Source organism: Heterodontus francisci, chromosome 17 (assembly GCF_036365525.1).
Source record: "Heterodontus francisci isolate sHetFra1 chromosome 17, sHetFra1.hap1, whole genome shotgun sequence".
NCBI lineage: Eukaryota > Metazoa > Chordata > Chondrichthyes > Heterodontiformes > Heterodontidae > Heterodontus > Heterodontus francisci.
Window position 1 is genome coordinate 51805720 of NC_090387.1, and position 15113 is coordinate 51820832.

The 15113-nt window shown below is 43.2% G+C and overlaps 1 protein-coding gene across 2 annotated transcripts in view; it reads left to right on the top strand.

Moving 5' to 3' along the window:
* Positions 1 to 1293: 1293 nt before the first annotated feature.
* nkd1 (NKD inhibitor of WNT signaling pathway 1) overlaps positions 1294 to 15113 on the top strand; it is a 130517-nt gene continuing 116697 nt past the window's right edge. For both annotated transcript variants that reach the window (XM_068049428.1, XM_068049429.1), the window contains exons 1-3: positions 1294 to 1568; positions 1672 to 1704; positions 1849 to 1973. In XM_068049428.1, coding sequence (XP_067905529.1) covers positions 1544 to 1568; positions 1672 to 1704; positions 1849 to 1973 — 183 coding nt within the window. In that variant the 5' untranslated portion in view covers positions 1294 to 1543. The remainder of the gene's footprint in view (positions 1569 to 1671; positions 1705 to 1848; positions 1974 to 15113) is intronic.

The following is a 15113-nucleotide window of genomic DNA, read 5'->3' on the forward strand; positions in this document are numbered from 1 at the left end:
TTTTAAGCTTATAAGAAAAGCGGTATTTGTCCGTTTATTTGACCCTAAAAAATGCTTAGGGACTAACTCATCATTTTAAACAAAACATGATTGTGATCAGTTGAGAGGTGAACAGTGGGAACCACCCACACCCTTTACCACTTATCCGTAACACTAACCAAATAGGTTCTGTACTTGATGCCTCTAGAACATCCTCTCTCCAGGACTGTAATATTTTCCTTAATCAATAATGCCATCCCTCCTCCTTTCTTTCCTTCCTGATCTTTCCTGAACACCCTGTATCCAGGAATATTTAGTATACAGTCCTGCCCTTTTTTGAACCATGTGTCCGTTATTGCCACAGCATCATATTCTGTCAGTTACCACCCTTCGTGCATTCACATGCATGCACTGTAAACCTAATTTAAACCTTATTGCCTTCTCTCTTACTCTGACCCTAGCTAAACCCCTACTATTTCTTACTCTGGTGCTATCTGATTCAGTCCTTTGTGCACCTTGTTTTTCCTTTCTAATGTTACACTCTGGATCCCATCCCCCTGTAAGTGAGAATTTTAATAAGTTGAAAACATTTAAGAGAGCCCGTAGACCTTTTTTGTGTCAAAAAGCAAAGTAGTGCATTAGGCTGGAAATCTGAAACAAAAACTGAAAATATTGCAACCACTCAGCAGGGTCAGACAGCATCTGTGGAGAAAGGGATGAAAAGTTAATCTATATCCCCCGGTCAGAATATTACAGATGAACAATTATAAGGAAAAGAGCAAGGGCACAGAGTAGGGATCACCAACTCTGGTTTAAGGTATTCCTGGAGGTTTTATCACATGACCTCCCACTCCAACCACCCCATCAAAAGATCTTCCCCCATTCCAAAATATATGTTAAAAATAAACAGTTTTTATTCATGCACCTATGATTTTTCGCCCACGTTGCTCGCAGCAGTGCCCAGTGGATTATTAATTAGTCTTCAATTTCTAGAGGGTCTCGGACAAAGCTGGAGGGTTGGCAACCCGAGAAGGGAAGGAGCCAGGGAACACCGAGGGTTATAGCTGAAATATTAACTTATTTCCTTTCTCCACTAATGCTGCCTGACCTGCTGAATCTTTGCAGCATTTTGTTTCAATATAAAGCGTGCGGTGTGATGTTGCTCGATCCCTGGCTGCTGCGGCGAGTGAGCCCTTTTATTTTGGAGACTCCAGAGGAAAAAGCAAGTTTCCTTTCATCTGCCGTCCGCCGACCGACCAATAAAAGAGGGGGGCCGGAGCCAGAAGTTCAGTAAGCTCAATGAGGTGTCAATCATGTTTCCTGGTGGGTGAAGTTTCTTTCTGTTGCCGCCTCTCTCTCTGTGTGAAGGAGGAGGGCTGTGCATCGCAGACTGAGTGCTGAAGCTGGGAGCAGACACAGGGAACAGGCGGTGCAGTGCTGCAGCATGGATTGAGACTGAAGACTCCCTCTAACCCGAGCGGAACACATGGATTTCTAAACCCGGGGAAGCCCAACATCTCCAAATGTTACCGAAATCCAGCCCGATGCAGAAAGAGCACTAGACATGGGGAAACTTCACTCCAAGCATGGTAAGCGAGCGGACATCAAAGCCTTTATACTCTTGACTGTAAAAACCCTCTTCTCATAGTAACCAATTTTTTTTCCATTTTGCTATATATTCATACCGAACAGCCGCCGTTTGTAAACCCAGAGAAAGTCCTGAAGGTAGGCATTTCTCTTTTTTTTAAAGTTATGTGGTAAAACTTAAAGTGAGTTTTTCTGACCAAAAGTTTCCTCCATGTTTGACCATAGCTTCTGTTGGAAGAAAGCCCCCACGGGTCTTTTTTTTGTTGTTGATCTTTACTCTAGGTGACAGTTTTGTGGTGAACGCTTGTTTGAGTCGGAAGGGGCTGGAGGACTGGATCGTTAAACAGAAGAACAACTCGGGCCATCCAACGGGCTTCCAGCGAGCGGGCTGCAGGCTTTCCACCACGGTAAGGAGCTCCTTACCCCCTCTCCTGGTCACCCTTCTCCCCCCTCTCCCCTCCCTCCCCCCCTCCCTCCTTTCACCTCTGCCTCTCTCCCCTCTCACACCCCCTCTCTCCCCTATCACCCCCCTCTCCGTCAACCCCTCTCCCCCCTTACCCCCTCTCCTGGTCACCCTTCTCCCCCCTCTCTCCTCTCACCCCCCCTCTCCCCTCTCATCCCCCCTACTCCTCCCCCCCTCCTCGTCAACCCCTCTCCTGGTCACCCCCCTCACCCCCCTTTCCCCTCTCTCCTCCCTCACCCCCTCTCCTCCCTCTCCCCCTCACCCCCTCTGCTTGTCATTCCCCCCTCTCCCCATCTCCCCCTCACCCTCTCTCACCACTCTCCCTCCTTGTCACCCCCCTCCTTGTCACCCCTCCTCCCACTCCTCCTCGTCCCCGCTCACCCTCACCCTCCTTCTCCTCACCCCCAGTCACTCCCCCCCCCCCCCCCCCCCACTCATTCTGCTTTCAATTTGGCCATTGCCTGTGGCCAGTTTATCTGGGAAAGGGTAGGGGTCCTGCCTGGTCCGCTCTCTAACTGGAGAAACTGGATATGCGGCCAGGGGGGGTCTCTGGGATTTGCTTCCACCCCTCTAACATCGTTGGATGAAAGCTGAGGTGCATTCTGTTGAAGAAACATCAAAGAGTTCAAGTTCCCTCAGTAGTGTTTTTTTTTATTTTGGGGTCGATTTTGGGGGTGGTGGTGGGCTGAATGGTACCAGTTGGTGCAATGTAACGGCTGCAATTCAGATTTCATATGGAAAGTGTTAGAAATTCCCATTTGTACATGCCTGTTTCTTTTTAACAGCCCGGGCTGCACAAGCTCAGAGTCGACGTGTGATCTGAAAGATGTTCTTTTCATTTCTACCAGCCCCCCTCCCCCCCTCCACCCCCCCCCCCCCACCCCCCCCAAACAAAAGTGTGCAGATGTCTGAAATATTCATCAACCCAGGTTTTCAAGGGGAGCCAGGTCTGGAGCCAATTCTCTTGATAGGTTTTTGGAGGGGTGGGGTGGGGGGGAGGGGGGTGGAAAGAGAGAGAGAGTTGTTTGAAAAGTTAAAACAGGCGCCAGTAGGTTGGGAAAAGTCCAGGTGATCGCTGCAGAAAATCGTATTTAAAGTGCCTGCCTCGCGATTTTACAAATGTACTCAAACTAGAGGATATTTTTCTTACATCAAAGGAGCTTAAATTTGGCAGGATGCCTGGGAGGCTGAGATCCGCATCTCGTCGGAGCTCTGTGTTGTAACTAAGTGTGATTTTAATATCTGGTGTTTTCCTGAGACAGGCATGTCGGAAGAGTGGCCAGAGCTTGTAGTAGTTTGGTTGTCTTTTTTAAAAATGTTCTGTTATCTTTGTAATTTGCTCTGGGATGCTGGTGTGTACTGCATTTTACAGTGAAACATCTTGGGTTAAAATCTGACTAAATGCACATCATTGTTTTTAAGTAAATGAAACCTTAAAAGAAAAATGAGAACGGGAGATTGGTCATTATCTGTGCAAAGAGAGTGTTGAGGCTGCAATTCAGATGTCATTGTTGAGGCAAAGCTTTGAAGTGGTTACAGTTAATCCTTTGGAAACTTGGAAAATACATGAGTTGTGTAAGGCTATTGACAAATGCGGTATCAAAGAAAAGGTTATTTCAAATGCATTAACTGTTTGCTTTATGTGCTGTTTATAATGCAGACCTGTAGTAAGCATGATGAGATTTAATGGATAATTTTCCATATTTAGTGACTATTTTATATTTGCATTTTGTTAGTTTCCTGTTGTTTATGTTGTTTATTGGTAGTTTACCATGGAGACTTATAAGATTAAAACTGGCACATACATTTCCAGTCACTTTAAATCCCTATCTGTTACTTGTTTTAAATTTTAAAGAATGCAAATCAAATGCAATTTACCCAGAATGACGATAATTGCTTGATAAAGCTGGCGACTCCAAATGGGGTTGAATGCCTACTAAAGCTGGCTGTAACAAGGTAGTTTGGAATTTGCTCTAATCCTGCATCTGGTCCCCTTCTTGCTGAATGAATGGATTACAGGAGACGAATCCACATGTGGAGCCAAGACTTTCTTGGCTGCTGCACTTTTCTTACCACTGGGAGAAGAGTTTTCTTTTTAAAGGCCCCTTCACCCCCTGCCCCGTCCACTAATAAAAGAAAGAAAAGGAGAAAATAATTCATCTGCTTGCGCTGGATTCTTGTGAATGGAATGAAACTGTATCTTGAGTTCCTGCAGAGTGCTGGATGAAAAGTAACAGAAGCCATGTAACTCCAACAGCCTCTTGACAAGGGATCTGAAAGTCTGCAGATTCCATTCCCCAGTTTGCTAAACTCAGCTTTCAGAGCTAAGTGTAATGATGTATATTTTTTCCACCCATAGATGTCTGATGCATTTTAATTATAGACCGTAGTTCACATAACCTCTTGGAAGCCATGCAGCTTTAATTGTCTTAGGTATGCAAGAGCAAGAATTCAAAATGAAAATTATTTTAGAAACAGAAAATTGCATTTCTAACATGAACAGAATGCTGCGAGTGTTTTTGTACAACTTTGATTCCACTCCAAAGAGCAGACTGTTATAATTCTGTGGAGCTGTCAGTCTTACTTATGGGATAAAAATTATGGGGAAGGTGTCAAAAACTATAACGCTCTGTTGTTATTTAATGCTGTTGTAAGGCTCCCTAGTGACTCAGTGAGTAAATCTACACCACCTGGTGTAGTACTGGGGCATGCAGAGCATGAAGGTCCCAGGCTGGATTCTTTTTTCTTGTGTATGCTAGATTAGCTGATCTCTGCTGAGGCGAAAGTGGGGGCACCATATAAAATCCTCTGTGTCTCCAGGTTAGGAAATGGGGAAAAATCAGTGAAGCTTTCTTCTGATCTTGGTCCAACAACCCTTGTTAGAAAATGTGGGTTGAATTTTACCGGCCCCTCGATGCCGTGAGTCGCGCCGCGGGGGCCGGTAAAATCCTGCAGGGAGAGGCTCGCATCGACCCACGATGGCGAGAAGGGTCCGCCGCATAATGTCGGCGGCGGGGAGACCTTGGTGTGGCCCCCTTGCCGCCAGGCGACGGGCCCTTCATATACATATGCAGACCGTACCAAATGAGATGCAAATAAACTTACCTGCAGGCGGCGGCCGTCCCGCGCCAATATTACGGTCGCCATTCGTGCTCCGCACGCCTTCGGAACGCCACATGGAGTTCCGGGCGAGAACCTGTTGTGGAGGGGGTGGGGGAGCAATAGAATTTTCAGTGCGGGAGGGGTGGAGGAGCGGGGAAACCAATCTTTACTGGCTAATGGGATGGTGGGAAGGGGCTGAGGGTCAAAGGGAACAAGTTTTGGGGGGAAAGTTTAGAATACTATTAAAGGATTATTATTGGGGGATGAGTGTGATTAATGTTTAATTTACCCATGGGCGGTGGGGGTGGGGGGGAGGTTTAGTGGGAGAAGTGAATTCTATTTGTTATGACATTGTATTGTTACATACCGGAGTTCAGGACCTTTACATTTTAAAAAGCCACTGAAGGGCTTATAGCCCTTTAAAAATGGCATCGGCGTCTGTGCGGTGGCGCCAGACGCCGTTGCCGGGGACGCGGCGGCTGTCCCCTTACCTCATCAGGGGTGTCCACTCTGCCCCCCTCTATTTAAATGAACCCCCACGCGGGGGCTCGGGGGTAGGCAGTGGGATAGTGGTATTATCACTGGACTAGTAACCCAGAGACCCAGGGTATTCCTCTGGGGACATGGGTTCAAATCCCACCACAGCAGAAGGTGGAATTTGAATTTAATTAATAAATCTGGAATTAAAAGCTGGTCTAATGATGGCGATGAAACCATTGTCGATTGTTGTAAAAACCCATCTGGTTCACTAATGTCCTTTAGGGAAGGAAATCTGATCTCAGGTCTGCAGTCCTGCCACATCCAGCCGTAAATGGTGGTGGACAATTAAACAACTAACTGGAGGAGGTGGCTCCACAAATATCCCCATCCTCAATGATGGGGGAGCCCAGCATATCAGTGCGAAAGGTAAGGCTGAAGCATTTGCAACAATCTTCAGCCAGAAGTGCCGAGTTGATGATCCATCTCGGCCTCCTCCTGAAGTCCCCAGCATCACAGATGCCAGACTTCAGCCAATTCGATTCACTCCATGTGATATCAAGAAACTACTGAAGGCACTGGATACTGCAAAAGCTATGGGCCCTGACAATATTCCGGCAATAGTACTGAAGACCTGTGCTCCAGAACTTGCCCCATCCCTACTCAAGCTGTTCCAGTACAGCTACAACACTGGCATCTACCCTACAATGTGGAAAATTGCCCAGGTATGTCCTGTACACAAAAAGCGACCAATTACCGCCCCATCAGCCTACTCTCTATCATCAGTAAATTGATGGAAGGTGTCATCAAATGTACCATCAAGCAGCACTTGCTTAGCAATAACCTGCTCAGTGACGCTCAGTTTGGGTTCCGCCAGGACCACTCAGCTCCTGACCTCATTACAGCCTTGGTTCAAACATGGACAAAAGGGCTGAACTCAAGAGGTGAGGTGAGAGTGACTGGCCTTGGCATCAAGGCAGCATTTGACCGAGTATGGCATCAAGGAGCCCTAGCAAAACTGAGGTCAATGGGAATCAGGGGGAAAACGCTCCGCTGGCTGGAGTCATACTTAGCGCAAAGGAAGATGGTTGTGGTTGTTTGAGGACAATCATCTGAGCTCCAGGACATCACTGCAGGAGTTCCTCAGGGTAGTGTCCTAGTCCCAACCATCTTCAGCTGCTTCATCAATGACCTTCCTTCAAACATAAGGTCAGAAGTGGGAATGTTCGCGGATGATTGCACAATGTTCAGCACCATTCGTGACTCCTCAGATACTGAAGCAGTCCGTGTAGAAATGCAGCAAGACCTGGACAATATCCAGGCTTGGGCTGATAAGTGGCAAGTAACCTTCGCGCCACACAAGTGCCAGGCAATGACCATCTCCAACAAGAGAGAATCTAACCATCTCCCCATGACATTCAACAGCATTACCATCGCTGAATTCCCCCACTATCAACATCCTAGGGGCTACCACTGATCAGAAACTGAACTGGAGTAGCCATATAAATACCGTGGCTACAAGAGCAGGTCAGAGGCTAGGAATCCTGAGGCGAGTAACTCACCTCCTGATTCCCCAAAGCCTGTCCACTATCTACAAGGCACAAGTCAGGAGTGTGATGGAATACTCTCCACTTGCCTGGATGGGTGCAGCTCCCACAACACTCAAGAAGCTCGACACCATCCAGGACAAAGCAGCCCGCTTGATTGACACCCCATTCACTCCCTCCACCACCGACGCACAGTGGCAGCAGTGTGTACCATCTACAAGATGCACTGCAGCAATGCACCAAGGCTCCTCAGACAGCACCTTCCAAACCCGCGACCTCTACCAACTAGAAGGACAAGGGCAGCAAATACATGGGAACACCACCAATTTCCCCTCCAAGTCACACACCATCCTGACTTGGAACTATATCGCCGTTCCTTCACTGTTGCTGGGTCAAAATCCTGGAACTCCCTTCCTAACAGCACTGTGGGTATACCTACCCCAAATGGACTGCAGTGGTTCAAGAAGGCAGCTCGCCACCACCTTCTCAAGGGCAATTAGGGATGGGCAATAAATGCTGGCCTGGCCAGTGTCGCCCACATCCCATGAATGAATTTAAAAAAATATATCGCGGCGGCTCCGGGACGGTGCATCCACATGGGATGCACGCTGTTTTTAGAGTGCATCACCGCAATCTGTGGTGCACTCGTAAAATTCAGCCCTGTAACTCTGGATGGTGGCTGTGAACAGGATCAGGGTTGGCTGCAATGCATTAGTGATCAAATAGCCACCAATATTTGTTGCCTAAATTCATACATGAAAATGACCACTTGGTCAGTGGACAGAAAGCTTGTTGTGGAATCGTACCCTATCAAAAGTCAGTATCTTAAAGAGCGGAGAACAAATTACTGGGCGAAAACAAGAAATGCTGGAATCACTCAGCAGGTCTGGCAGCATCTGTGGAAAGAGAAGCAAAGTTCCGAAGAAGGGTCACTGACCCGAAACGTTAACTCTGCTTCTCTTTCCACAGATGCTGCCAGACCTGCTGAGTGATTCCAGCATTTCTTGTTTTTGTTTCAGATTTCCAGCATCCGCAGTATTTTGCTTTTAAATTACTGGGCGAGGCAGTTTGGAATAATACTGCCACTACCAGCTTCAACAGCCAGTGCAGCATCAATTCAACAGCAGGGTTGGTGGGGACCGTCAATTATAATGTCTACTTATGTTGTGCAGGAGGAGTGATAGGTATGCGTTAGTTACATGCATGCACAGAGTGCTGTTTACCAGCTTCAGACAACTAATGAGATTTCTAATGATTTGAAGAAGTGCCTTACCATTGTTAAAAAGTAAATGGTGGTGCCATAGCCATTGAGTTTTTAAGAACTATTATTTAGTTTTTTTTTTGCAGGTTTCACAACATTTAGTTATATTGCAGTTAATACATTTCTAGCCATGAAAGACTACCTTTTCTAGATGGTCCTGTTATCAATGGCAAAATGTGAATTTGCTGTGAAATGACAGGTTTGTGTTCTGTATTAAGTGGTGTAAAAGCCTGAACCACAAACAGCAAATGGAGGAATTCTCTTTCTCCCTCCTGACCACCCCCTCTCCACTTTCCCACCCCACACTTGGGGTCAGATATTGTGAAACACTGCAGCTGCCTTCCAATGGTTCTTGTGCATTGCGACGAATGCTTTGTGTAATTGTACAGGTTTATAGGGGCATGTGCTTTCGGGCGACAAAGCATTTTCAATGGTACATTGTTGCCCCAGTGAGGAGTTTTTGGATAGGTTAGGCTCCTAGAATAATCAGCTGTAAACATTGTACAGAAAATCATCATCTGAGTTTTGAGGACAGTCACACATTTCTCTTTTATTTTTCAGTGGTCTTTTTTTTTTCTCTTACCAACCCCACCCAAAGGTTTATAATGAATATTTTTTTCAAATTCAGATATTGACCAACCAATGACATGGTAATGATTACAAATAAATACATATTTCTCTAGCTGGAACTTTTTTCCCTAAGTATGACCTATGACCCTTCAATTCTGGATTAAGTATGATGGGGGAATTCAGTAACAGAGTAATTTTGAATTTGATTTCATTCAAACCCCAGATGGCTTCACTGTGGCATATTTTCAAAAATAGCATTAATGATAACAATTTTACATGATTGTCTTCTTTGCTGTGTAAAGGAGATTGGGAATATGTAGCATGCACACTATTTCTGTACTAAATGATTGAATAAACAGCCCTACTTTGGCAGTTTAAATTTGTCACCCTTCCATTTAAAAAGCTGCCATGAAAGAAAGACTTGCATTTATATAGCTCCTTTCACAGTGTTTTACAGCCAAAGAATTACATTAAGTGTAGTCACTGTTGTAATGTAGGAAATTTGGCAGCTAACTTGTGAGCAGCAAGCTCCCACAGACAGCAATGTGGTAATGACCAGATAATCTGTTTTTGTGATGTTGATCGAGGGATAAATATTGGCCAGAACACCAGGGATAACTCCACAGCCCCTCTTCGAAATGGTGCCATGGGATCATTTACTTCCACCTGAGGAGGCCGATGGGGCCTCGTGTCTCATCCGAAAGATGCATCTCCGGCAGTGCAGCACTCCCTCGGTACTGCAACTGAGTGTCAGCCTTGATTTTTATGCTCAAATCCTGGACTAATTCCCTTAATTCTAATTCTTAATCATACCATAAATGAATAAAGAAATCTAATTCATTCACTGAACAAGAACCTTTTATGGAGTTCCCTGTGTGTTATCTTCAGGGCATTCTTTACTAAAGCATGTCGAAGTGGTAGAAATACCTCATTAGAGTCATAGCACTGAAACAGGCCCTTTGGCCCACTGAGTCTGTGCTGACCAACAACCACCCATTTATACTAATCCTACATTAATCCCTACCACATCCCCATCATCTACCTACACTAGGGGCAATTTACCTATCAACCTGTAAGTCTTTGGCTGTGGGAGGAAACCAGAGCACCCAGCAGAAACCCATGTGGTCACAGGGAGAACTTGCAAACTCCACACAGGCAGTACCCAGAACTGAACCTGGGTCACTAGAGCTGTGAGGCTGCAGTGCTAACCACTGCGCCACTGTGCTGCCCAATCAACCAACTTTCAGTTATTGACTCCTAATTGAAACACCATTAGAATTCACATTATCACTGTCCTACGGGATCACTGTATGATGGAACAGGGTCCGAAAACATCTTATAATCTGCTGGAGGATACTTGATTGCTACTGAATTTCAATAGAGCATTTTAATTGCTTCACAATATGAGTAATATTGAAGAAAGCATTTCGACAGGGTCATTGGAAATATTTTACCATAAAAGCTGCTGAAAGTGCAAAGACAGATTTGAATTTTTATTTTATAATGTATTCTATCATGTTCTCTCTCTTTCTCTACTTTCCCCATTCCATGTTTTTGAAATACTTGATGCACTGCTGCTGACTCTACTCTAAATAAATGTGAAGGATAGATAACATTCTAACTATTTATTGTGTTATATACTGGGCAATATTTAATGTCGGAGCAATCAAAGTAAGTCAGAAAGTTCTTAATAACTTTGGGTGCTTCTGTTACTTTATTTTTTTATTTAATTAATTTATTTATTTAGAGATATAGCACTGAAACAGGCCCTTCGGCCCACCGAGTCTGTGCTGACCATCAATCACCCATTTATACTAATCCTACACTAATCCCATATCTGCACCTGTCCCTATATTCCCCTACCACCTACCTATACTAGGGGCAATTTATAATGGCCAATTTACCTATCAACCTGCAAGTCTTTGGTGGTGGGAGGAAACCGGCGCACCTGGCGAAAACCCACGCAGACACAGGGAGAACTTGCAAACTCCACACAGGCAGTACCCAGAATTGAACCCGGGTCGCTGGAGCTGTGAGGCTGCGGTGCTAACCACTGCACCACTGTGCCGCCCATTACCTAAGGTGACTGGACATTGTAGGCTTTTATTTACACATATGATCAAACTGCTGCCAGTTACATGTCTTCCAATGGATTTCTTTGTAGAAATCCATTAACCAACCTTGCTAAAAGGTCAAAAGGATTAACTAGATTGTGTTTATATTTGCTGTAGTGTCAGGTAGCAGAGGCAATACTGTAGCACCTATTTAAAGAGAGAATGGATTTTCAGAACATGAATAGTGCCTGCAAGATGACAGTAAAATCTTTTTGTAGCAACTTTACATGAATGGAGGTAAAATATGTGAATTAACCTTGGAAGGGTCTGTAGGTCGGGCATCATGTAAAATTAAAGCTTGTGCAGATTGCTTGTTTCTTGTGACTAATAGTAAAATGCAGCCAAAGCTGCACTTTTTTTTTTAGTGTTTGTACCATTATTGAGCATTCATTTATAAGTATCACCCAGTAATTTATATTATTAAATCACATTTTCCTAATGTCTTGTGAATTCAGCATAATTATTTAACATTGAAAATACATTTTGAAAATGTACCAATTGGGTGGTTTGGTTATGTCAGCATGGGATTTCCTGCCCATTTATAAATAACAGATTATGATAGAATCATAGAATGATACAGCACGGAAAGAGGCCATTCAGCCCTAGCTGGTCATTGAAAGCCTTGAATAAATTTTGTAAAATCAAATGTTAAACCAGGTAACTTGCAAAGTTTCTATGGAGCATGGGTTGAAGCTACAGTACGTAGCATTGGTTTTGAAACTTTTCTGTATGTCCATTTATTGAATGTATTGATGCATTCCTAGGGATTTCATGCTAATGTTGATATCCTTCCAGTCACTCACTGTCCAAATTTCTGACAGACCCTATCAGTTACCCAAAAGAAAACATTGTAGAAAATGTGTTTATCACTTCATGGCAAGATAATGTGCAAATCAGAATTCTGATGTCATGGATGCCCTAGGGCTCAGGGTTGAAAACCTGTGTTATAAAATACTCAGTATACCTCATCATGGCAATTATGTAATAATCCATGTAGATCACTTTTAAAAAAATTGAATGCCAGTTAACAATTGGCAATCTGAACCTCTGAAACCCAATTGTATTGCTGTAAAGCAAACATGAGGTGATCTGCATTAATACTTAGTTGAAGTAAAGAAAATAAGATAGCCACATAAATTTGTGCTTGAAACAAAGGCATATTTAATATAACATCATAATTTGGCAAATCATTCACTAGGACTTATTGAAAATAAAACATTTATAATGTTTGAATAAATAGGTCTGTGAAATAAAGTGGCAATAATTTTGTTGCCATTTGAACAGTTAAATTCTGCATACAATTAGATCATGGAGGCTAATCCCAATGTTTTCTTTTGGGTAACGGATGGGGTCTGTCAGAAATTTGGACAGTGAGCGACTGGAATGATATCAGTATTAGCAGGAAATCCCTAGGAATGCATCCCAGGAATAAGATAGTAAATGATACGGAAAAGGTAAACCCAGAATATTACTTTAATTTTATATTATTATATCAGGTGGAGGGATGTGAGGTGAAGGGGCAAGAGGTCACCATTTTATACTGGTAAATGATTACATTTGGACTAAAAACGGGAAGTTCAGTGGATTTTCCAGTAGATGGTGGAAGCAAAAACCCTGGGTGCATTTATGAAATGATTGGTTTGTTGCACTTGGGGTACAGTAGGGTGTTTCTGGATGATAAACTAATATGGGACAAATAGTTTTCCTCATCCATAATGTATTATTTTCATGAAGATAACTGAAGCATTGTGATCTAGGTGCCCTTAGGTATAATATTTTGATGTGGGAAAGTTAGCATTTATTTTTAAAGCTTGTATTTGAAGTGATATGTTGTCATCTTGTGCTTTTGAGTTGTACAATACTGTAACTTTTAATGCAGTTTTTCATCTAGGTTTTGTTAACCTGCATAAGTACCTGTGGGCTCAAAATAATAGTAGTTATCCACCAATTTACATTAAATTTTGTTTGACAATACTTACGTAGAATTACATTGAATCTACAGCACAGAAACAGGCCATTTGGCCCAACTGCTCAATGCCAGTATTTATACTCATGAGCCTCCTCCCACTCTAATTACCTCTCTCCTTTCTGCCCCCCAAATTCCCTTTTCCCTCATATATGTATCAAACCTCCCCTTAAATGAGTTAGTCCTATCTGCTTCATGTGGCAGTGAATTTCACATTCCCACCACTCTCTGTGCCACTAAGGTAAATAATTAGCTTTTGGCCATGAAAAAGTTGGCAGATTCACCCTGATTCTTACTCATATTTTAAAGTGTCAGAATCCCATCATTATAGTTTTTGATGTACGGTAATTTTGTACAAGATATTTAACTTGAGGGGTTTAGATAGAATAAATAAGGAGAAACTGTCTCCACAAGCTTGGTGGGGCGGGGGGGGGAAGTGACGTCGGTAACCGGGTGACAGAAATTTAAGATTATTGGCACCGGAACCAGAGAGATGATGAGAAATCTTTTTACGCAGAGATGTTAGGATCTGGAATGCACTGCCTGACAATGTGGTAGAAGTAGATTCAATAGTAACTTCTAACAGGGAATATACTTGAAAAGGAACAATTTGCAGGGATATACGGAATGAGCCGGGGAGTGGGACTAATTGGATAGCTGTTTCAAAGAGCACAATGGGCCGATGGGCCTCCTTCTGTGCTGATTCTATGAACTTTGTGCATTGGGGATTGGTATCAGTAAGCCACATGGTGGGTACTTATGACAGCTATACAGAATGGAGATCAGTACCATAGTTTTACAAGCCAAACATTACTGATGGTGAATATTGCTACCGAACAGAAGCAATCAAAAAATTATGTAGGAATACTTATTTTCAGGTAGGCTTTTCTACTTCCCAGTTATATATGCAGTAAAATGATGTGGCTCCAGTTTTTTGCTTTTTCTGGTTAAAAGAATAGATGCCATAATAAATACAGCCACTAGCAAAAATGTAATAAAGCCTGTACCGGTGATGTTCAGTTAGTGGCTTGGAATTCTGAACCAATTCGTTATACAGAACTGAGCCTTAGATGAATGATTGATTTTACAAAGGTATTTCTCAGCTATTTTCAGCCTGGCAGTGATTTTGAACCATTTGAAGCAGCCCCTGCAAATTTCTCAACCAGTGCAGGTACTTATACATGATTTTGTTTTTTAAAAAAATCATTCTTGGGATGTGGGCATCGCTGATAAGGCTGTCATTTATTGTCGATCCCTAGTTGCCCGAAGAAGCTGGTGTTGGACGGCCCCCACAATGCTGTTAGATAGGGATGACACTGTTAAAATGTACAGTACAGGTTGGTAAAAGTCTCAGCTGTCTGGATTGTCTTTTTTTGGCAAATTGGAAAGCCATAAATAATCCACAAATATGATAATTGAAAACACTCAACTGATTGCTAGTTTTGGGAAAAGCTGGTATCAAATGCAGGATCATAACAGTAACTCTTCAAGCAAAACGTTATTGAACGATCAATTCAAGTTCTCTTCCCAGTGAAAATGGTCTGGGGGTGGGTGGGGGGAGAGGAAGAAGAAATGCAAATATATTTGTAAGATTCCTTTCAAAACATACCTTTCAGAATAGAGCTCATTTTTGATACTTTGAAAGAGCGCTTCCCTGTAATTCTTGAATAAACAGCAGTTACAGGTGATATCACACAGATGCTGCTTTTGCAGATATACATCCAGCCATTCTGAGTGTGACATTGGTGTTCCAAGTGGTTTCAAGAAAGACATTGAGATTTGTTTTGACTTCTCAAACTCTGGACTGTGTGCATGCTTCCACAGAACTAGAGACATTTATGGATTTGTAAAGCAAAAGAATTTTAATGGCAATGAGCTGATCAGCGATGAAGATATTGTAAAGCCCAGCTAACATTTGTTTCTGGGATAAGGACGTTTTGTGATTTGAAATCTCTTAACTTTTTAGGCAGAATGTAGACTACTATTATATGCCTTTTTTGATGCATTTCCTTTTGGGATTCAGTGAAGGCTATATCTCCTGGGCCAG